The sequence below is a fragment of the Oreochromis niloticus genome, linkage group LG23 (genome assembly GCF_001858045.2).
Source record: "Oreochromis niloticus isolate F11D_XX linkage group LG23, O_niloticus_UMD_NMBU, whole genome shotgun sequence".
Classification (NCBI taxonomy): Eukaryota; Metazoa; Chordata; class Actinopteri; order Cichliformes; family Cichlidae; genus Oreochromis; species Oreochromis niloticus.
Genome location: NC_031986.2, coordinates 26,906,043 through 26,930,655, shown reverse-complemented (window position 1 = coordinate 26,930,655; position 24,613 = coordinate 26,906,043). Strand labels below are relative to the sequence as shown.

The window sequence follows — 24,613 nt, the reverse complement described above, 5'->3', positions numbered from 1 at the left end:
TGCATTTCGTTGCCCTGTACCTGTGACATGTGCAATGACAATAAAGTTGAATTCTATTCTATTCTATTCTATTCTATTCTATTCTATTCTATTCTATTCTAGACAATATGGCAGAAATAAATTTAAAGTTTTAGATGAGTTTCAATATTAAGTTCAGAGTCCTTACAAACAGAATCTGGATCTGAGTCCAGCTGTACCTGTTACATTAATAGGAACAATATCTGCTGCGACTGCTTCGGCCTGCTGCCTCATCCTCTCCTCCGGCGTTGGAAGTCGAGGGGGCGGTTCCATATCTATTTCGACTTTTGGCTCATATGTTTGCTCGTCATCATCATCCCAACAGGAGGTGAGATGGACGGGATTCAGGACCAGTGGTGTCAGGGGTCGCCTGTTGTTCAAGATAAACATCTCATCTTCCTCTGAGGATGTTGTGGACTGACAAAGAAAACAGGCAGAAATTAACATTTTGGTTTACAAATTGGGTTTTAATTCAGTTAAATCTGGTCCAGCAGTGCTGGGGTTTAATCTAGCCTGGAAGGGTCAAATAAATCTGTGAGTAGCTGAATTAATTCCAAGGTGAAGTCATCGCTAGTCCAGCTAATTTAGCCTTAAAGAAATTTCATGTGAGCCAAAAATTGTTCTAAGTGTAAACCCTCTAAGACTTCGACTTTGTTGACTGTTAGGGTAAAAAGCCTGTTTGGGTGTAACTGAGATGCTACTCTACTTTAGTTTTATCTAATCTAGTGTACTACAGACATGTTTATTCCATGTTTACCTTTCTTCTCCAAAGTGAAAACTTGAAACAAACTGAAAAGCAAGACTTAGAGAAAAAGTCCAAGACTCTGGACCTCTGAGGAGGGTTGAGAACACGAGGGAAGGATCAAAGGATGTGAAAAACAATTAAAGGAAAGGTTAATCATTGAGTACAACAAATAGATGGCAGAAGATGTGTCAGTACTTCATTTTGACCAGCAGATGGAAATAAAACACAAACATTCTGCACTGATTGCACAAACAGAAAAAGATCCAGAACACATCAAACCAGATGTCTGTAGTTTTAAATCAGGAAACTGGATTAAAAAATAAACAATGGACATATATAAAAATCCAGGCTCCTTTAAATATATGGAGAAACAAAGGGATTCTTGTCCTTTAAGAAGCTGTTGTCTTGTATTTTACATTGTGGCAATAAAAATAGCTTAAAAAGTTACCAGTACCAATTATTCTCAATTTATTCTTTCAGATTTAATGGTGAGCACGCTGGGCTGATATAATTGAATTCTCGGGCCTTGAGTCAGAGACACTGAACTGGTAGCGCCGGTGTCATTGTTTTCAGCCCCATTAATATGTATCACTGCATCTGTATAAACATCTTTACATGTTTCTCACCATCTTCCTGCTTTTGTCCCTCCACCCTCGTCGTGTGGTTCCGTCTGATTGGTTGATGCCGGAGAAGGGAGGAAGGGTGGGGCTGGGGGGGTGGGGCTGAGAACCACTTGGGCCGCTGTAGCCATGCTGAGTCAGCCCATTACATGCTACAAACACACCATGACGATAGAAAATAGTGAGTTGAGTACATGAGAATGATTGTGGACTGTGTGAGCTTTGCTGCAGTGATCAGCTGGGATCAGCGGGAGAGCTCAGGCTTCGTCATTTGTGTTTTCTCGCAGTGACATGTGGCGCTGCAGCTGCTGCGATGCTGCAGAGCGTGCTGCATGCAGACCCCTGCAGCACTCTGCAGTCTGCTCACAGGCTGCTGTCACCTCTAAGCCTAATTACTTCTCTGATAAGCATCAAAGAACCAGGATTTATGGCCTCAAGCGAAGGAAACTGATCATTTATAAAGCTTAAGTGCTTCACTGAAAATTTAGGGAATCAAACAGTGTAAAAGGCCTTTATTGCTCAGCAGCTATAAAAACAGACAGGAGGCTGTTTATCAGGACTGATGGCTGATTGAGGATTTACTGCAGATTTCAGAGACGTAAACATTTAAAGAGCAAATGATGAGGATTTTTTTTAACAGGCAGCTCCTTTTGCAATCTTTCCTGGCAGATTTGTTGGTGTAAACACCCAAACAATGTGAGCCTTAGAGACATGACAGTGTTATAAACAGTTATTAGTGATCTGCCACTGCAGTGAGGAAGACTGTGAGCATTTCCACCTTCAGCCCATACAGAGCAATATCAAGAGTGGAGAAGAGTACATATTCTTTCAGCAGCAATTCTGTGAGTGTGTCGGGTCAGAAGGTCACTGTCTGCTGGCATCTGTCAGCCAATGCTAATCCTACAGGACACACACACACTTAGGACTCAAGGTTTGTGTGTAACAGACCTCTGAGGCTCTGGGGGTTCACACACTTCTTGAACTTGACCAAAAATTATTTTCAATTTTCTTCTTTAAATATTTTACAGAATATATAATATGACATAAGGAAGACAAAAAGGGGAAAAAAACACATTTATTACTTATTCATTAATTCACTGTAAAATGTAATTTAATTTAATTTAAATATTTTCAATTTGTTTAAATACTTATAATCTGCTTATTTATCAAAAATCTTTTCCACCTGGGTCTACATCCAAGAATGGATACAGATTCAATCCATTAACTCAGGCTGGGAATGTTTTCTGAAGCAGACCTTATTTAGTCTGACCAGATGCTCCATGTCATTCATATGTCCGACTTCCTGCCCTCCTCATCTGCTCTGTGCGGCTTGAAAGGACTTATAATTAACTTGGATTGCAGAGCCACTTCAGAGATGCTTCTAAAATGTGGAGCAGTGGTTTTAGTGTTTTCAGTCATTTCTACGGCAGCCGCATTGCAGTTTCTCCTCCCACTCAGGTATTATTGATCGAGTTTATACACAGACTTCTTTAAGTGAACGTCTCAGTTCACGATTCCTTCACAAAACAGTCTGATTGCTGTTCTGGACTCAGGTTCAAAGCTGCTGCCTGTCTGTTCACTTTTTCTTCCTAATTTTATCCAGGCTCTCTAAATATTTGAGTTAATGAAGGTTCTCACTCTGTCTCTGTCTCTTCAAGATATGGAATAGCAGTGACTCTGACTCTTGCTTATTTGAAATAACAAAGCCCCATGATTCAAACACTGTGAACTGTTAAAAAATATCAATACATTAGCAATAATTCTCTCTTACTTTTTGAGTAAGATTGCAACACACCTAAACAGCATTTCCTAAATGCTGACTTATGCTGCATGTGGTTTTCACTTAAGCGTCTGAAATGCTTTAAAGGTTTTAGTCTTTTTTGTTAGGATGTAGAAGCACAGAATGAAAAGTGAATCTGAAGTTCCTTAAACCTGCAGTCTTTCCAGTTGCCAACAGTGGGTGACATTTTGGTTACAAAACCATGTCTGATTATATTGAAGTATATGAGGAAAAATGACCAAACTTCTCACCTGAACTATGATGTCAGTAAACACTTTTTTCATTGGTTTATGGTCTCAATAGCTACTTTTAAGTCTTATTGAAGATAACATGGCGTTCCTTTTGGAAATTATGGTTCCATTAGAGTGAGACAGGACCAGAAATCAGGGGAGGATTTAAAGTGTGGCTACTTATTTTCATCTAGAGACTTTCTCAAGTCTCTTAGCATTACTCTAAATGTGTTTCCCTACAGATCCAGTTAATCTCACATTTTTGTACGCTTAACTGACGAAACACTAAAGTACCACTCTCACCTCGCAGGTCATCAGCACTGCCTGATCGCCTTTTGCCAGGGATGAAGCGCAGACCCTGCTGAGGCTTCTGGGTAGTGTAGTGAACAGACCACTTACTGTCCCCATCCCCTGCAGCTGAAACAAAGACACACACAGAGAGAGAGAGAGAGAGAGAGAGGGAGAGTGAGGGTGAGAGTGAGAGTGAGGCTGCTTTGTGGATTTTAATCTTGTTTCAGCAAATCTTTTCACACTCAGTGATGATGAGAGCTGCCGCACTCAGCACTACTCAAGGTGACCTCCACATCACAGGGCTTTTATTGTGAAAGAGCAGCAGATTGACTGTCTGTGGTATTCAGTGGACAGATGTATGGACAGATGTGGAGCTTGAGTCTCAGCTTTCTGCAGTGTATAGACATCAGAACCAAAAACACCTCCTATAATACAAAGTAGGACCTTCTTACAATAACTTATGAGTGATTTTGTTTTTCTGCACTAAGAGTGTTTTTTTGTTTTGTTTTAGTCATTCATCTCAACCTAATAATATTCAAAAAACAAGAGAGAAAAGATCATTTGTTGCCATTAATCAACCACATCTCTCCTTAATCGCATGATCCAAGTCATCACTGATGAGTGATGGCTGATTGTTTATGTTCTGGCTTTGTTGTCAATCAAAAGACAAGTAAATAAACACTGTAACTGAGACACTATTAAATTTTAATCAAGAAAAGGTTATTTTATTTTTTCCCCTGAGCACAGCCTTAGGGGTTTAAACTAAACAATGGAAACAAACATTAATTGGACTGAAATGGTGATGCAGGAAGCTCCCGAGATCCTTGAAGGAATGCCAAAGTCCTTGAGAAATATGAAAGATTATTTAAGATGTAAGATGTAAATAATGTCATGAGGTGTTTTGGTGGGTTCTTTAGAAGAAGTGTGCAGAGGCTGAAATATGAAAATACTCTTCAGTGATTGGCAGTGGTCCGATAAATACTTTAGACAGTTCCAGAAGTGTCTAAGAAGGTATTGCGGGCTTTTGAGAAGCCTCAGTGGTGCTTGAAGTTCTAAAACATTAGAGATTCGATATAAGGCTTGCAGGGTTCTCACTGGCTCTGAAGAAGAAGGTGCAGTTCTTCTAGGAAGGCTTAAACAGTCTTTACGGGGTCCAAATAATCCTCAAGGAGGTCTGACAAGTTGTGTCAATTTTTGAGAAGGGATCACAGGTCTTTGAGAAGATTTGATGAATCCTGTGGCAGGTACCCGGGTTCTTGAGGAGGTTCTTTATGTTAGAAGGAGGCCCTTGATGAAGTCATAAAGGAATTACAGGAACCACCAAGGAGTACCGGAATGATAAAGAGACCATCCTGATTCTTGAGGTGCTTCTGCTGGTCCTTGATATGAACCTGGAGAAGCTAAGTAGTTCTTAATGGGGTCCCAGAAGTTCTTGATAGGTAGTGGTCCTTGAGCAGACAGTAGACATCTGTGGCAGCTTCAGCGGGTCATTGCAAATGTTCCGGTGATTCAAGATTGTATGTTTGTATTGTATGTTGAGGACATACTAAATGTCCACACTGATCATCAAGAAGATACTATGGTTCCTTAATTATTTTTTCCAGTTGTCCTTGAGAAGTAACACAGGTCTGTAAATAGATTTAAATTGTTGTAGAGGTCACTACGAGGTTATAAAGCTCTGAATAACTTTTCCAAGAGTCCTTGTGGAGATTCCAGGGGTCCACGAGTCCTGACAAAAGCCTTTAAATAAAACTATATTGTTCTTGAAGAGTTTCTGGGCGTTACTGGTTAAAGGGTTAAAACCTTGAGAAGACATCCTAAGGGTCCTTGTGGAGATTCCAGGACCCCTTGAGAAAGTACCGCAAATGCTGAAAAAGTCTTACAATGATCCCTAAATTAGGTTCTTGAAGTCAGTAAGATTGATACAAAGCATTTGAAGTCAGCCCTGGAGACCTTGAATAGGGTCTCTAATGTTTTACACTATAGTTACAGGTAATATAAACTCACATTTCAAATGCTCGTTAAAATGCTGATCTAAACTACGTTTGACATGATTTTTACATGCACCTGAGAGCCAATCAGGGGGTGGTATCTATGAGGTCATCTTTAGAGAGCTATAACTCACTCTACATGTACAGCTCAATGGTAAATCAATCCCTCGTCAATACAGCGGCACTCACCTCTGGTCTTACTGAGATATCTGAGGACAGATTTGATTGCCATTCCGATCAGAACCATAACGACGCCACACACTCGTTTAGACACACACACCGACACACACACACTCCTGAGGCTGCAGCAAACAGAAAGAGAGCGGGCGAGCAGCAGCAGTAATGCAGCTCGACTCGCTGCAATGCCACTCTCCTCCCACTCCTCTCTCTCTTATTCTCTTTTTATGTCACTCGCTCCCCCCTCTTTCTTCCTTTCTTATCCACACACACACACACACACATACCCTGTTGGCAGGAAGCCAGCACACGTGTGTGTCCTTCATGTGTGTCGCCAGGTTATGAAGGTTACCCGCAAATACCGCATTATCACAACGACACATGAAACATGATGCTTTGTAGATGAAGGGAGATGAAGAAACAGAATTCAAAGTGTGTGTGTGCCTCTGATGTATCCCTGTTCATCTTTTATTCTCTGTGTTCTCATGGTTCTATCTTTGTGAGGTCCAAAGAGAGTGAGGACATGCTGTCAAAGTGTGGACATCAGCCTTGACATCAGCATCTGAGGGATAAAATGAGGCAAAATGCCCCCCCCAAAAAACCCAACAAAAAACCTTCAGGGTATAACAGGTGCTAAGGTACAAAGAGATAACCAGATCCACTAAATGAATGAATAAATGCAGGTGGTGCATATTTCGTCTTTTTACAGTCAGATTTGTATCTATTTTTAACAATAACCTTTCAAAAGAATGATATAAATAAAGCAGAATACTATTTTCTTGTCCATCCATCCTTCCATTCATCCATCCATCTTGTGGTGCTTTTCTGAACGTGGGGCAACAGATCTCCCTCTAACCAGCCTGCCCTCCACGTCTTCTGGAGTGACAGCACGGTATTCTCAGCTAGCTTTACAGGAGACACTCTAAATGTCTCTGGGATGACCAAGCTCCTCATCCTATTTCTAGCAGAAAGCCCAGACAGCCTGAGAAGGAAATAATTTCCCTGCTTATATCTGTGATCCCATTCATTTGGTCACTGACCACAGTTCATGGCCATAGGTGGGGGTGGGAAGGTAGATGTAGTAACTCTAGAGCTTCGCTTTCACACTCGGCTCTCTCGTCACCGCAACAGACTGTAAAAACATCTGCATCACTGCTGCACCAATCCATCTGTTAGTCTATTACTCCTTCCCGGCCTCGATCATGAACCAGACCCCAAAATAGTTGAACTCCACCATTTAGTGCAGAAGCCATTCCCAGCCTTGAATGGCCCCACCACCCTTTTCTGACTGAGAACCATAACATCATGGAGACTTGTTTTTTAAAATTTGTAACATATTGTTCAAAAAGCCTACTTGTCTTAGTAGATGTCTTTAGTGGACATAGCAGGGGTAACTTGTACATCCCTGAAGGTTTTATTAATCCTTAATAGATATCCACAGGTTTTGGGCTACATACCACATATTGCCATGAAGATGGTGTCTTTTTCAGGCAAAGCATTGCTTATTTCAACAAGAACACCATTCTTTAACTGTCATTCCTTATGGCATGGACATTGGCTAAAGTCAGTTTCATAGTTTTCATGACAAAATGTTGGCATTTTGTCAAATTTTGTAGATTTTTTTTCTTTTCTTTTTTTTTTAGGGAAAATCTTGCTTTTTCAGCAAGACTATATTCTGCACATATTCCAACAGCAGAACTCCACAGTAAAAATATGTGCAACCCTAAGTACTTGTGGTAACACTGGCAATGGCTGATAGAGCTGACAGTCACCTTCATCATCACCTTCATCATCACCAACTGGGACAGTTCCAGTCTGTAACTGTGCCGACTATGTGGGCCAGTGGAGCAGCTAATTACCGTCTTCATGGCTGACAGCCTGTCTGTCTGTCTTCACCTTCTCACTGTTTTAATTAGTTTCATTAATTAGACAGTAAGTAGGACACACTATCATTATGTCATAGTCTTATATATAGTGTGAATCTGTTAAACTCTGAACTCTGTCAGCTGTCCAGTCAGGAAAGAGGAAGGATGGGGCTTTTCAGCTATCAATGGGAAAGACAGAGTCACGTACCACTGACTGATCAATGCTCAGTTTTCTTTGTTTTAACATTTTAAATGCTGTGGAAAGTCACCACAAAGGCAACATGAGGGCGGGATACTGAAGGTAGATGTTAGGAAGCTAACAGGTAGCAGCTGTCGCAGCTAAAAAGCCTGTTCATCATCTGTTATTCGTGGAATTAGCTTTTAGGCCAATGCGTGGAGCGGCAGCTAATCCTTGCGCGCACACACATGTACACATGAAGAAGATTATGCACACAGGGGAGATAATTAACCAAGAATATGGAGAGCTGGTGTGATTTTCTTCTGCATGTTATCAGAGAATAATAGCTGACTGGTGCTGTGATGCATTATTGATCAGACAGTCACACAGCGTGTGTGAAAGTGTGTTTACTTAGCCACAGGAGACATGCAGGCACTGAGTTGCTGCTCTAATATTCTCATTTAAACATGAAGAAACAGTGAGGCAAAGACTGAACCAAACTGGGATGAACTAATCTGGAAGATTTTACTGTATCACACTTTAATTTTACCGACACCACTAATTATGAATATCTGCCATGAGAAATCTCTTCCCAAGTCATCCAAGAGCAAATTGAATTGAGTTTAAGATCTTTTCACATGCAGTGGATCCTAGTCTGCCCTGATGAGAAGAAACACATTAAAATTTGTGCGAGATTTAGAACCAAAGAGAGCCAGGTAAAGCCATCTTTTTGTATTTTATGGAAATGGATAAACAAGAATAAGAAGACATTCAGGACCTCAAAGAGTAATGTCAGGCAAACTTAGATAACTTGGGACCAGACTAGTGGCTAAAAAACATTCATAATATCAAAGAACCAAATAAGCCAAAACAAAGTAACTGCTCCAATTTAAGACTATATCAAACCAAAACATGACAGCTGAGAACATTCAGGGCTTTATAACGCCAAACTAGGTGAGTTACTATTATTTGTTACAAAACTTAGCTAAATCTGCATAGCTGGGACCATTTAGAATATCAAACCGAGCTATCCAGGGCCAAATAAAGCCAGACCATAATAAATGGGATAATTCAGGACCTCAAGCTGGAATCCTTGGAGACCAAAGTGAGCTAAGCAAGGCTAGCTAGCAGCATTCAGGGCCTAACACAACTTATAGGACATTTATACATGCATAGGAATTCAGTCCTTCTGGGTGAGATCAAACAAAAGTAAATTTCAACTAGATTTAGGAACAAATAAAATTTGAAATTTGTGCCAGATTTAAGATCATAGAGAGCCAGACAAGCATAACTCACAGAACAGAAATGGTCAAACAAGAGTAGCTGAGAATATTCAGGAGGTCAAACCTCAGGAACATCAGGAAAAGTGAGATCATTTGGGACCAGACTAAACAGCGCTAGAGTGGTAGTAACCATTCAAGACCCACAATTTAGCACTATTCTGGGCTGAATACAAACAAAACGTAATACCTTTGATTATGTAACCTCAAATAGATAATCCAGGATAACAAATGGTACCATTCATATTATCAAAAAAGTAACTGTTCCAATTTGCCACAGTGTCTAGGAGTATTTGGGACTTTTAAAAGTCAATTCAGGCTGACTGGGATCTGTGGGAACTAAATTGAACTACGCTAGGCTACCTTGGACCAAACTGGGATAACCCCGACATGGTTGGTTAATTAACGGTCTCAAAGAAGGAGGTAATTCGGAGTGTGTTATGCTGCCTGATATGATTGAGTACCACATAAACCCAAATACATGTGTCTATTAGACTGACTATTATCTGAAATCTTTGAGGACCAAAATGGTCCAAAGAGATAGAAGTTGCACAACTCAAAACCAAAAGAACCATTTCAGGATTCCCAGCTTGGACAGTATCTTTCTAGTAGTGTAATATCAAGTACTAGTAGCAGTATTCTGGTTACCCAAATTTCTTGGTAGTACCTCTGTGTAGAAGGGGTGTAGTTTGGGTTGCTTCCTTCCCAGACATTCTCCCTTTGCGACGTCTAAAGCAGAAGAAGCTTGTCTTGCACTTCCTGCTGGGCCTGTAGTGATATTGTGGTGGCGGCTCTGGCTCCATGAATGGGGGTGTAGTTCTAAGATGAAAGGGGACAGGCAAGGTGTAACCGGGACGGGGCTCTGGGGTTGGGGGGCAGGAACTAGTTCTGCGTCGCTGGGTGAGCACTGGGCAGTTAGGGCGCTGCAGCTGAAGCGGTGGAGACTGTGGATGGGGTTTACCGCAGGCTTCTGGAGTAAGGAACAGTTTCCCACGAACCTCTGGGGTGAAGGAAGGGTTGACATGGGAGCGTGGTGGGAGTTGCTGGGGGCGGAACCAGGGGCTGTTTCCTTGATACTGCAGGTGAGTTGGGAGGGGCTTTTTTTCACTTGAGGCTGATGCAAGCTGTCCCACGCCACCTGCATTTAACCCATAGATGGCGTCATGGTGCTGGTAGATTTTAGCTCTGAGCAGGCGCCGGCGCAGACTGCCCTCTGTTTTTGGTTGCAAGGCAATCATCTTGCGTGGAAGAAGCTCATCTCGCTCTTCATCGGGACCAGAATTCCAACAATGCGACGTCACACCAGGCCCCGCCCCCTCCCCACCCAGGCATTCCACATATGAAATCATTGTTTCTCAAGCTGTGATTGGGAGTTTGATGGGCTGACAGATTACAGGTGACTAACCACTACTAAACTACAATAGTATTATCATCTTTTTACAGTAAAAGCCTGCAACAGTTTTCAACCTCTTGTTATTCAAACTCATAAAGAGATTTGTATTATCCAGGTCCTTCACAATAAATGTCCAAAGAGGATCAATAATTCCAGCAAAGGTCCTTTAAAATTCCCCCAAATTTAGTTAGCCTTTCATTGTAAAAGAGTTTGATTCTGCATTTCAAAATAAGCATTAAAAATACCTTCTGTCTTTTTTAGTCGAAGGGAAAAATGAATGTCATCGGATGCACACATTTTCCAGTTATTCACAAAAGGAGCCTTGAGCATTTCACAATAAAAGTCTTAAAATGTTAGATCTTCACAAATAGCACCTTCTGGTTCAGAACAACTATGCAAATTTGTATGATCACAAAAGGCTGATAAAGAATAATAATAAAAAAAAAAAAATGCCCTAAAACAAAGTCCAAAATGTGCTCAGTCGTTTATAAGTGACAGATCTCCAGATCCTCATGTCCACATCTGAAAATGTCCATTTCTCACAACAAACAGTCCCAACATTTCACAGTAAAAAAAAATAAAGAAAAAAAAAACCTTGGAGTGACCCTGGAATGAACGCAGTTAAAACCTTTAGGAGCTCTGTCCAACTTCTTCTTATTCCTTCACAATAAAAACCTCAGACCTCCAAACCACAAACCGAAAAGTCTCCCTCGGCCGATGTGACTCCAGAAATGATTACAGTCCAACAGTAAATGTGATTTTTCTTCAGAGGTGTTGACATAGTGCTGCTTTCTTTCCTCTCCTCTCTCTAACTCTAATCTACTAACAGGGATTATCCAGGTCTGCAGATGGCCGGTGTGGGACAGGTATTTACCACCACACTCACAACACATGTTGCTCAGTAATGCGTTACTGTGTCAAACTGGGTATCTCTAAATTTAGATCTTAAACAGAAGGTTAACATCCTTCACAGCTTAGTTAAACTTCACCTGCAAACCACACGATGTGGGTTAATACACACCTGTCAACTGCAACAAATGCACCAAATCCTACTTCTATAGCTACAGTTAGCAGTTATAGAAACTCGCTGAGCCAGAAAACATTTACATTATTATAGCCTCAAAATGACAGCGTTGACAGCAGCAAATCCTCTTTGGATTCTTTGACCAATTAATGTGCTTCAGAACCAACACTTCTTATCTTGATTATCAGCATGAAAATACACAGAATGGACATAATGATGTGGAGCTTGAACTATAGAGACTGCCATTAGTGTCATGTGCCCGCATGTACTGCTAGTGCTGAGCGCTCATTCAGCTATTTGACACTTAAATCTGAGGAATATGATGGCTTACAAAGGACTGGGTGGACTGATAAACAACCATCATTATAACTGAAGTGATTTTGATGTTCTTTGCTTGAGTTTGATAATACAAAGTTGCAGACTAGACACCAAATCTCTACTGGATTTTATTTTTTCATCTTGCTTTTTCATTGTGTGTTATTGCACCTCGGTTTGGTTTTGCTGTTGCATGTAGCTGACCCTCAGCTACATGCAACATGGACTACAGATACGTTTATCTGTAGTCCAAACGTGTTGTACCTCCATACTGAAAGTAAGTAAACGCCTCAGTCAGGTATCCACTACCAGAACTGGATCCTGCTAAATAAAATGTTAAGAAGAAAGGGGACAGTCAGCAGTTGCAGCACATTAAGGGGCACCACAAACCAGTGTGGTTTATAGTGTTCTCATAAACCACGCTGCCTCATTTGTGCACACAAACCTTCAACCAGGAAGTCCTGAAGAAGGACCTGTGTTAAAATCACTTGAACAATATCTTAGATTACCCAAGAAAAGAAACAAACCAAACTTTATATTACCATAAAAGGAAAATTAAAACGCTGATAGTCAGTGCTTGACTGGAACTTTACATTCACACATAGCATAAATGCACTACTGGCTGCTGTTCATCTGTTTGTTAACACAAAAATCTAATCAGTGAGTTACATGGCAGCAATTCATTGCCTTTAGGCATGTTCAAGAAGACCTGCTGAACTTTAAGCCGAGCACCAGATTGGTGATGAAAGGTGATCTAAGTGCCTTTAAACATGCTGTGGTTTTTAGGGTTTACAGAGAATGGTCTGAAAAATTGAAAATATTCAGTGAGCAGCGGTTCACAGGAGATTGGAGAGACAGCTTTGAGTTGATAGGAAGGCAACAGCAACTCAAAACCACTTATCACAACTAAATATGCAGAAGAGCATCTCTGAATGCAAAGCGCATCAAACATTTAAGCAAATTGGTTACAGCAGCAGAAGACCACACCGAGTGCCACTGATGTCAGCTAAGAACAGAAAACTGAGGCTATGGTTCATGTAGATTCATTGAAATTGAAGAAGATAAGACTGGAAGATGTCCCCTGGTCTGATAGGCCTTGATTTGTGCTGCAACATTCAGAGGGTGGATCCATCCCAGGTTCCAGCTGGTGGAGGTGGAGAAGTGTCCAAAGTGACCTTTAACTTACTGTTGTTGGAAATTTAATAAACATATTGAAAAAATATTCACAAAGAAAAGCAGAATAATGAAAGTCTCTGCTTTAAGTCAGTTTGGGAGGTTGTTGGTATTTTGTTGGCTCGTTATCTATCCTGAGTAAAACTGTGAGGTGTTCCTTTGAGGTGTATAAGTCACAGGGAGGTGAGGACCACAGACAGAAAGAAAGTCAAAAATGTTTATTGTTTAATTATGAAATCAGTTCTAAAACAAAAATGAGTTTTTAACCCACTTTTAAAGCATCTGTGCTTCATATGAAAGAAATGATAATATTCATTAGTTTTCTGCCTGGAGGTCTCCCTGATCAAACGCTTGATTGACTCAGGGAGAAAGTGAGAAGGGTCCCATCAATCTTCAGTTCCTCTCCCCTAGCTCTTCTCCTACGTCATCCATCGTCTGTGTCCTGGCAGTTCAGTTGTGTTTTTGAAGTGAACGTCAGGTACTTGAGAGGGGAATTTTCCCGAGGGTGAAAATGTTTTCTCTGACGGATGATGGGACAAAAATAACTGATGCGATCTTGTCCTGGCGCCTTCAGTTGTTATATTTTGTGCCTCTAACTCTTCCTATTTTTTTTCAACCACTTCACACAGGTATGATTAATACATTGAGCTTACAAAACATGTAAATACGATCTAATACGAATACTAAATACTGCAAGATTTGCTTCGAGATGCATTATGAGTACGAATACAAACGAAATTGAGCTCTAATATGCAAATGTAGCTTAAAATGATACAGAATGAGGCCACAGATAAAAGCAAACAATCTTAAAAATGAGGGACAATAAGCTCATGGGTGAAACATTTAAACATTAACTGCTAATTTGTTTTGTAGCTAAAACTGAAACATCATGAGTCGATAAACATTCTAGCAAATTTTATGTGTGCTCTTTTTGTTTTTGTTTGCTTGAGGAGGTGCAGCTTGCAGGATTTCATTAAAGAAAGATCCACAGCCACGTCTGAAGCTGCAGGAGAAGGACAGCTGTGTTATGGAGGCTCAATGCGATGCTTCAGCCTGCCCCGACAGGCCGACAGTCATTAAAGACACACACACACACACACACACACACACACACACACACACACGTGCCAGACTCAAGACTGCACACGTCTCTGACCCAAAACTTGGATGAAGCAGCATCATCAGTACTTGCAGTATCAGAAGTACTTGTAGTAGTTGAAATACTAGCGGTGCTATTAGGAGCAGTAACCATAGTAACAGTTGCACAAAGGAGTGCTGCAGCTGTAATCATGAAAACACTACATCTAGTCAACTCTTCACTCCCTCCATTAATCTCTCTCTCTGTGCTCAAAATAAAGCTTGCTCAACCTTCTTCAGTGCCCCAACACACACACACACACACACACGCACACGCACACGCACACACGCACACACACACACACACATTCTCTCTTTCTCACTCACACTGCAAAAAGGTTATGAAGATAACAGTGTGTGTGTGTGTGTGTGTTAATGTTGACAGTTACAGAACAAAATGACCCACATTTCTTAACTTCATGCCCTCTCTCTCTCTCTCTCTCTCTCTCTCTGTCTCGCTCTTACCTTTTAAGCAGAGCATGTTGTCCTCACTCGCTCGGCGTCCCTCAATATGACACCCAGTATATTTGTGTGTATGTGTGTGTCTGCGTTTGTGAATCTGAGATGACAAAGACTAAAGGAAAACACAAGTTCAAACTCAGATACCTCCCTCTCTCCCTCTGTCTACCCTCACTCGTTCTACCACAATAAAAGCCTTCTCTCCTCCTCTCTCCTCTCAAACCAATCCTCGCTCAACCTGAAATTACTCTCCCATCACTCCTCCCTCTCACTCGCTCAACAGGTGACCTTTAACCTCCCCATTAAGATGAGTATTTCTGCTTTGATAAAGCTTTGATCCACTCACTTCAAAATAAAAGCCCGATCTGGTGTCATCTGCTTTGTTTTAATTTAACGTGTTTCTGAGAAATCAGCCACATAAATTTCTATTCTGTGGTGTGTACATACATATACATATATATATTTATATATATTTACAATGTATTGCTCCTTATATTTTAAAACATATAATTATTCTTTCATTAAGAAAAACTCATCTTATTGAAATAAGGATGTGATGCATGAAGGAGCGTTTCCGCAGGTCCTTCCTCCCTGCAGCTGTCAGGCTGTACAATCAGAACTGCTCCCAACAAACATAATGTTTACATCAGCACTAACTGCAATAAGTTAACCAACTGATTAGCACTACAACCTGGTTTGCCTCTTATCTGTAGTTATTTTTACTTAATTTAATAACTGTACAATACTCTGTATATAGTAACCATAACCATTGTCCTTAATGTAAATATTTAAGAAAAATTGTGTATGTTTCTGTTCTGTGTCCTGTGTACTGTCTGTTTGTATATGTATCTTTTTGGCTGCTGTTACAACCAAATTTCCCCTTGTGGGACAATTAAAGGATTATTCTATTCTATTCTATTCTATTCTATTCTATTCTATTCTATAAATGGAACTAAAGTGATGTTAAAGTGAAGAAGAATTTGAAGCAGATGGTGTGGAGATCAATAGGTAGACGACCTGCTCTATCATCTGGGCCACAGCGGGTGAAATCAACACATAAATTCAGATTTTTAAAAAAGGGGTGGGGCACCCCCCCCCCACCACACACACCCAAAGAAAAAAAAAAACCAAAAACCAAAAAAAACGAAACAAAACAAACAAAGAAAAATAAAATACAAGTGAAAGGCAGTAAAGAAGAATAAAAGAATTTCATTCCTACCTGTATGCGCGATGACGAAGCAGTGGATGGCAGAGATGTACACTGTAAAATCTAATTAGTTCCCAGAACTCAAAAAAATTATGGAAACTCGTTGCCTCAAAAAAATTGAGTAAAGCTTAGCTAAAAATGACTAAGTTAGGACAACTTATTTACTTTGAGTACTCTGTACAAGCTCATTTGTTCCCAGAACTCAAAAAAATTGGATCAAGTTTACGTAAGATGACCAAGTTAGGGCAACTTACTCATTTTGAGTACACTGTACAGCCTTGTTAGTTCCTAGAACTCAAAAAAATTATGGAAACTCGTTGCCTCAAAAAAACTAAGTAAAGCTTACTTAAGATGACTGTTAGGACAACTTATACATTCCAAGTCTGCAGTATTAACAATAACTTGATATTTCTGACTGTACAATACTATTTGTTTACCTACTGACAAACATGTTAAGTTCAACTAAATGAAAAAACAATTTGTGGTAACCTGAATATGATTAAAAATAATTAACAACAATTTTTGTAATGATGTTAAAATCAGCCCAACTTTTATTTTCAAACACAACAAAGTACAACAGCCAACATACTGGACACTGTTCTGCTGAACAACAAACAATTATATTGCCATCACTGTTATAATCTTACAATGAAACAAAGTCTCAGATGTAATTATTCTGAAAATAAGTTTAGGCCTACCACAGTTTGTTTTGTACTTACATTACTTATATAATCAAAATAAAATATTTATTGTTCTGTCACAAGTGCAGTCTCTAATTTAAACAACACATTTGTTTTCCATTCCAACACATGAGCTGGAATGTTGTATTATTTTAAGGATGCTTGTTTCCAGTCCAGGCATTACTGCCTGAATGACTGTCATGGATTGAGGTGATCCAAATGTAAGTGCAGAAGAAAGTCTTTAACTTCCCTTAAGTACAGTGGCAGTGGATGTGGGTTGGAGATGCAATGAGCTTGAACCTGCAGGCGACCATCTTCACTGACCACACCATCTGTGACGGAGGACTCGTCTCTCCTGTTGTCCTGCAAGCAAACAATCATATTTTTTGGAACATGAACTTAATTGCTTTCTTAAAACATTTTTTTCTGCATTTGGTATAGAACAGACTCCAATTTAGACGATCTCAGGCCCCCTCCCCACCGGAGAGGTGACATTCAATGTCCCAAATTGTCAGTCTGGATAGCCCTGACCACCACCCAACACACAATAATGTCATGAAAGCATCATTTTAAAAAAGGGCTATGCAAACAATAAGTTAAACAATAACTTTCATTCTAATGATGTGCAAAATGATTTGGGCACAAAACAGATTTTGCTGTTAGAAAATTTGCAGACTTCACTATATACAGTGTAGACCCTCTAAACTAAGTTTGGGGGATGTGATCTTTCAAGAAATGCAGACCAAACTGTTGTTGTTTGTTTACTTACACAGCGTGTCTTGTAGAATTAACTGTGGTCACCAGCAACAGCATAGTGCAGTCATATCTCAAGTCTAATAACAGAAGACAGGAAAAGATCAGTAAAGAAACAACTTCCCCAAACCAAAGCACAAATAAAACAATAAGTAAAACAGGCTGATCTAAAGTATGATTAAAGTTCAGCCTGATTAATATAAATGTCACTGACAGTTGCTAATATATTGGAAAACCAAAACACTTACTGATGTCTTTCTGTCCAACAGCAGGAGTGCTGGTCCCGAGCCTCAAAGACAGTAAGAAGCAAGCAGAGGGAGAAAAAGCAGAACATTTTTCAGAAACTGATTTGATCCTTAATGGCTGTGCAATCATTGTAACATAGAGTTTGCTTATGTTGTTAAATAAAGGCTAGATTTGACATTAATAGATGCCACAGATGTTCTAAAGCTACCACAAAGCATGAAAAAAAAAAAAATAGACGTCTCCGAAAACGTCGGAGCATTTTTGCAAATATGTGATGTCTTGATAAATCGAGCAGATAATTGAAATTTACACAGCTACATTGTCGCCTGAAAATATCTTAAAAGTTTATTTTGTGACCCAGAAAAAGTAATAAGTTTTTCAGCGGCGCTCCTCCGCCATTGCCGCGCTTACAAGTATGCACAGGCTCCGACAACCGCGGCGACAAATGCGATCCTCCTTTTCCCCAGACTACCCTTTCTGGGTCACAAAATAACCTTTTAAGATATTTTCAGGCGACAATGTAGCTATGTAATGCTCAAATATCTACTTAATTTATCAAAATATCACATATTTGCAAAAGTGCTTCCAGTTTTCGGAGAGCTCTGTTATCCACCCCCCACACCTACCTACCCCACCCCTAACGGCTGCACCTCCCGAAGAATTTTGTCTGGGCTCTTATCTCACTTATTTATTTCAAACAATCAACAGAAAATTTCACCACATAGTTTTATGTAAGGTTTTTAAGGCTGTGGTGTTAATTTTTAAGTAACATGAGCCCAGCGGCAGCAGCAACGCTAGGCTAACACTAACTAGCTAGCAAGATTTTAAACCTGGTGCTAAACTAAGAGAAGCCACAAAATCAGTTTGAATAAGAGTAAACATTTACTCACCAAGTCAGTGTATCAGGTAAAGATCCACAGCAATGACAACAATAATATCTTGCGCTGACGCTTCTCCAGGTTTGCTCAACATATTCCACCGTGAACATGCGGACTGATCCGAGGGAGGAGGACAGTAGTCACGTGGCATTTTCAAAACACATCTTTCATCCTTCCGCACTGAGAAGCAAAACTTCCAGCTTACTTAGTTTTTCTAAGTTAAGACAACTCAAATAAATGGAGTTTATCAGCGTTTTTGCATAAAAAGTACTGGTAACTTATTTAAATTGAGTTCTAATAACAAATTGATAAAAATTGAGTTCAGCCTATTTAATATTTTTAATTAAACACAATATTACATTTTACAGTGTAGTGCCCTGCTTCCTCAGCAGGTGGTCGGTTTCTGGAGACAGAATCAGCCTCATTAATCACAGACTAAGGAGCACACGCTTCAGCCTGATTATAAATAATATTTAATAAACTTTATGTATCAGTTTCTTCTGTTATCTTTATTCATTTATTTCTAGTTCACTTGAAACTGTAGGCTAGTTTGTCTCAGTTAAATATCACCAGATCCGGACGATTTTATGGTTTTTTTTCCTCTATAAACGAAGGAATGTCCGACAATTATAAAACACTCCAGAGATCTCGCGACAATTGAATGCTAGACGAGAGCCTGGTTAAGGGAATTTTGTGATTGGTCAGTGGCGGACGGCTGAAGTGAGTTGATTGGCTGTGCTAGAGGTAAACACGGAAAAGGGCGGTAGCGGAGAAGCTGCTGAGGATCCCGGGGGGTTAGCCTAAAAGATGGAGATTTAATCCGGTTTAAATCTTTCTCCTGAGTGATTTTATTGTCATTTCAGGTTCAGGAACTTTGTTACAAACTAACACAGCCGGCGGTGGAGTCAGGTGGGTGGAAAAAACTGGTTAAATGTGTAGTTTGTAGTGCAGGCAAGCCTGTTAGCTGCGCTCTTTTATCCCATTGATGTGAACAGCGTGCAGGAGCAGGGTTACCGTTATCCCAGTCCAAGGATAAACCGGGATGAACCAGGATAAGGTGACTTACTCAGGAGACAAATCTCACTCCTAAATGTGCTTAAGTGTTCAAATTGTATCACTGTTTATAGGGAAAAAAGCTTAAATATTAACAAAATCCGGTTAAAGGTTGAATGTATTTGATGTAGATGAGTTTACAGGCTGTGGAGGGGTGGAAGTAAAGAGACGTCCAAAGTACCTAGTTGTGATTTCCTGAGGTGTTAGATTATTTTAATGGAATCTTCTTATTTATTTTTTATATATATTTAGAGCTGCTATTTTTAAATCATATATAGTGAAAAACAAAATTAAAAAAAAAAAATCACACATTTCTGCTGCTTGTGTGACAGCAGAGCTCACACCACAAGGGAAGAGGATTCTCATCCCACAAGCACACAGCACAGATTTTTACATGTAACGTGCACAATTTGGTTTCGGTAAAGGTCTAACATTGGCTGTTTTTAAAGCTTTGTATTCCTGGTTGAAGCAGACATAAAATATACTTTCTGTTGAAAAAAAGTAGTTACAAATTCACACTGAGCAAATATTTCGAAATTGGATAAATCGAGCCCGACAGATATTTTTGCTATTTCCCAATCTATTTATAACAAGCAATAAAGAAATGAAAACAAAAGTAAAGAAAAGACAGGAGAAACACCGTTCAACCATGTTATGACTGTTGGTGTTGCATAGTTTTTCCACCAGAAGGCACTCTACAACCTCCGTGTTAGCAACATTGAATCAGCACGCATACAACAACCAGCTGATCAGAGCAAAATCAGGCAGAAGCTATAGGAGAAAATAAATAACTACTTGTAATCAATCGTAGAGAACTCTTTTGCTGTTTTGTGTGTTTAAAAAAAAAAAAAATACTATCAGATATGTTGGAATTATCTGATTATTGAAATCACTAAATATGCATTGATCCCAAAAATCCTGTATTTTTTGCTTTGATCGGCCTTGTGTTGGTGTCTAGTCCAGGTTGTAAAAACCGCTCCAAAATGAAAAATTGTGTTAACAGTGGAGATGTGAAAGTGTTCATACCAATGACTGTTTTCTACAGTCACTGGTTCATATCTGTGTTTGGTTTATTGGTAAAACATGTCTGAGACAGTGTTGTTAATCTAATTCATTTTCTCATTCCAGGTGAAAAAGCCCTTTATTAAATATAATATTTTAAATAATGATAATAATGATATTTTAAAAAGTAAAAAAAATGTCCAAGAATCAAACATTTAGCTTTAAGAATTTTTTATCTTGATCTTAGTGGAAGTTTTCTGAGCTCACCTGTGCCTTACCTGCTCTGTCCGATCTTTGCAGGGATGTCGGTTATCATACAGACTCGTGGTGAAGTAGGCGGGGGTGTCGCGGCTCACCTCCAGTGCCCCCACTGCGGCCATTTCTCCAAGAGCCACGCCCACCAGCTATCCCACATTGCGGCATCCCACCCCACCTGCCTTGACGGTGTGGTGATGGGACGCCTCGGGAACATCCTGATGTACCAGAGCGGCGCCCGGCTCTTCCACTGCTCCTACTGCTTCTACACCAGCAGAGACTTCACCAAGCTCTACAAGCACATCATCACCAAACACTGCATGGATGACAGGGACGGGGGAGGCGACAACGGGAGCGAGAAGGGTGACGAGGAGGAGGAAGAAGGGAAAGATGCCACTAAAAGAAAGCAAACTATTAAGACTGAGGAAGAGGAAGAAGAAGAAGGGAAAGGTGACGCTAAAAGAAAGAAGAGCAATGAGGAGGAAGGAGAAGGATGGAAAGATGAATCTAAAATAAAGAGGAGCATCAAGACCGAGGAAGAGGAGGAAGGAAGCAGGGAGGTCCTGAAAAGAAAGAGGAGCAGTGAGGGTGAAGAAGAGGAGGAAGGAGAGGGGGTGGAGTCAGTTAAATCCGAGTATGAAGACAAAAGCGTGCTACTGTTTGATGGCGCCGGGTACCACTGCCTTATCTGTGGTTGGAAGAACAAGCTAAAAGCTGTGGGCATCAGCCACGTGGTGCGCAAGCATAACATTCCCAAAGCATACGCCAACCAGGCCATCAGACGTGACGTTGCCGCGTCCAACCAGACACAGAGTGGCGGGGGGTGGAAGAGGAGGAGGCGGTGGTGGCCGGGCTGAGCGGTGAGCTGCTGAAGGAGGAGATGGAGGCCACGGCCAAAGTGGTGCGCTTCATCTCCAACCGCTTCGTGTGCCTGATGTGCGGCTGGAAGACCAAACTCAAAGGTACCCGCCCACGCACGCAGCTCAACTCAAACTGATGCAGATAAAAGTCATGAACTCGAGGTCCCAGGTACGAATTCCTGAACCTGCCATTCTTTCAAATACCAGCAGGGGGCAGAAAGCAGTTATTACATGTATATGTAATATAACACTTCTGTACTACTTTGCGTTCTGTGGCCGTGGTAACTTAGGTAACCCTGTGACGTATTTATCAACTTCATCATTTCTCTTGTATCGCCCTTTCTTTAATTGGTAGCTGCTTCAGTTGTTTGTATTAAAGTTGAAGAAGTTTCCCTCACAACTCTGCTGGTTACTTTACCCAAATTTTACTTATTTGATGATGAGTCTGACTCACTTAATCTCATTCTTATTAAACTGGATGCAGAGACTGAACCTGCAGGTTTTGAGGTTTTGTTAATTATATAAGGCAATTCGCTCTTGGTGCATCGCTTTGGACCAGACGGTTGGTTGCTAGTGGTCATGTTAGCCTCTAGTTTCTTGATAGTCAGAGACGGAGGCCGTGGTCGACCACCCTCCGAAGCGTTTAGTGTTTTGTAGCCATTTAACAGACTGTTACCTGGAGGACTGCACCAAACTGGGACAATAAAACTTTGTGGTGATACACTGCCCCCTGGTGGTAACATTTTAAAATATATTTAGAAGAGACTAACTACAAAAATGACCTTTTAATGTGACATTTACGTCTTAAAGCTTGTATGCATGGCACAGATACCACATCAGGCTGTTGCTTTACATTTGTAAATATGAGTTAAAATCCCAGAAATGAAGAAAAGCAGACATAAAACGCCAGAAAATGTAAACACAATCTTTAAATTTTAATTACTCTATAGGCTGACTTCTGTAGTATTCTTTTGGACTTTGATGAAGATTAGATATGACTTTTTTGCCTTATTTTTATGCAAATTATTATATCTTATAACAACAGCAACATCAAAAGAATTTTAATCAGCATATATTTGGTAATTGGTTGTTTTTTTTTTTTTAAGCAAACAAAAGCAAAAAATAAAAATCTTTATCTATTTTTTTTTCAAACAAAACAAGTAAACAGATAACTAAAAATAATCCAACATCAAAAACTACAGATTTATGTTTTTATTTTCATCTGTGTCGCCGCAGGTTTCGCCATCAGTCACGTGGTGCGTTGCCACGACGTCGAGCGGCCGTACAGCTGCAAGGACTGCAAGCGCAGCTTCTTCCTGCCGAGCCGGCTGCAGCGGCACATCAGCTCCGCCCACCGGCCCGGCCGCTACGCCTGCCCCTTCTGCTGCTTCAGGTCGCACTTCCTGGGAGGCTTCAGGAGACACTGCAGCCGCTGCAACGCCCGCGAGGAGGAGGGGGATGGCGGTGAGGGAGGGGCAGTGGAGGAGGAGGACAATGAGGAGGAGGAGGAGGGAGAGGACAGGAAGGAGACAAGAAGGGAGAAGAAACGCAGAAGTGTGGGGATGGCGGCAGTGGAGGAGGACGACGATCAGGACGAAGACGACGAAGACTGAAAAGGAGGAGGAGCTACAGAAGCACACGATACTTCGCTGAAAGTTTTTAACCTGCAGAGAACAAATATCTGTTTCACCGAGTCCGAATAAACTTATTTTTTTTACGATTCGTCTGCTTTAATGCAGGTTCGTGTCTTAAATTTGGAGATTCGGGTGTTTGAAGCTTGACTGTAAAAAGAGCTTCAAATCACCGACTGCAAATGAATTTGATGGCATTTGTGGAGTCTGCTCACAACATCAACATCTGGATCCAACTCTTTAACAGACTGAGTTTGTGTAATTACACCCAGCTGAATGTAACCGTTGGCTTAAACTTTATTATTCACGGTTTCATTCACAGTTTAAGGCAGCGGTCTTAAAGATTCTAATTTAAATGCATGTTTGTGAGGTCACTGTTGGATCTCACAGCAGTTTGTGTCTCTGAACACGATTTCTCATCTGACTTGTGTCCATTTAGCTACCAAACTACACTGAGAAGACGGCAAACGTGTTTAACCTTAATCACTGCCAAAACTTTTGGACACAACTGAACTCAAAACTAATATTTTCAGCTTTTAAAAGGTCAGAATTGAAAGGTTTTGTAACGATGATGTGACGCATTCACATCGGAAACCCAAATTAGAGTCTTACACGTCACTGGTCTTGACACTTCAATTGATTTTTTTTATACTCATGTATGGATCATCATTAAAAACTAGTTGTTTAGGTCTAGGAACCGCTTGTGGCCTGTTGCTTTGCGTTTTCTTGGTTTCCATGGTGATGTGTAAACAGGAAATAAGCTTACCGTTAACATAGACAAGGTTCAAAGTCGTGTTGTTGTCTGTAGTGACTGCATTAAGTTACTGAACACTTACTGCTGCTTCAGTTTTACATTAATAGTATTAAGCTGACAAACCGAGTGGACTTTTATGGTGAAGTAGCCAAAGGAAATGCAACATTGGTCAGCAGCATTTACCACTATGGTCCAAGAATGATTTTCATCATCCATCCTAAAATGTCTGGAGGAGAGAGGAGCTACCTGACAGAGGTCAGTGTATGTACAAAAACACTCTTTTTTCTACTTTTGGATCTGGATGGCATCACAGAGAGCAAATCGTGTGAGGCACACAGAAGCCCCGCCTACCTGCTGATCAAACCTGTTTGTAAAGTGCAGCCAATTGGAAAAACTGGCTGCTAAGACAGGCTGTGGTACATGTGAAGCTCCTCTAGAAGAGTCTAAGAGCTTCCAGGAACTGGCAAATCAGTATAAAATCAACTTTAAGGGAGCTGAAACAATTTGTTTTAATCTAATGAAAACTGTAAAAAGGGCAGGTATCTCAAATAAACTCAATCTTTAAATGGCTGGTGAAGTCTCATTAAAGCTCTGGAGTTAATCTTCCTAGTGTGTCAG

General features: G+C 40.5%; 2 protein-coding genes across 5 annotated transcripts in view; one reads left to right on the top strand and one right to left on the bottom strand.

Moving 5' to 3' along the window:
• Positions 1-20,889, bottom strand: part of nhsl1a (NHS-like 1a) — a 31,118-nt gene extending 10,229 nt beyond the window's left edge. Inside the window, exons 1-6 of one of the 4 annotated variants that reach the window (XM_025903341.1) lie at positions 20,763-20,889; positions 18,813-18,843; positions 15,896-15,935; positions 3,697-3,810; positions 1,390-1,535; positions 198-435 (exon numbers count right to left, since the gene is read on the bottom strand). In XM_025903341.1, the coding sequence (XP_025759126.1) occupies positions 198-435; positions 1,390-1,535; positions 3,697-3,810; positions 15,896-15,935; positions 18,813-18,843; positions 20,763-20,875 (682 nt within the window). In that variant the 5' untranslated portion in view covers positions 20,876-20,889. Of the gene's footprint in view, positions 1-197; positions 436-1,389; positions 1,536-3,696; positions 3,811-5,864; positions 6,067-14,682; positions 14,931-15,895; positions 15,936-18,812; positions 18,844-20,762 lie in introns of those variants that run through there. The other 3 variants (XM_025903342.1, XM_005462888.4, XM_005462889.4) reach the window with 3 other exon arrangements.
• A 222-nt stretch (positions 20,890-21,111) lies between these two features.
• LOC102080064 (chromosome alignment-maintaining phosphoprotein 1) lies at positions 21,112-23,332 on the top strand. Its single transcript, XM_025903369.1, has 2 exons — positions 21,112-21,712; positions 22,847-23,332. Exons 1-2 carry the CDS (start codon positions 21,631-21,633, stop codon positions 23,221-23,223), a joined length of 459 nt encoding a protein of 152 aa, XP_025759154.1. The 5' UTR covers positions 21,112-21,630; the 3' UTR covers positions 23,224-23,332.
• The last annotated feature ends 1,281 nt before the right edge of the window (positions 23,333-24,613 follow it).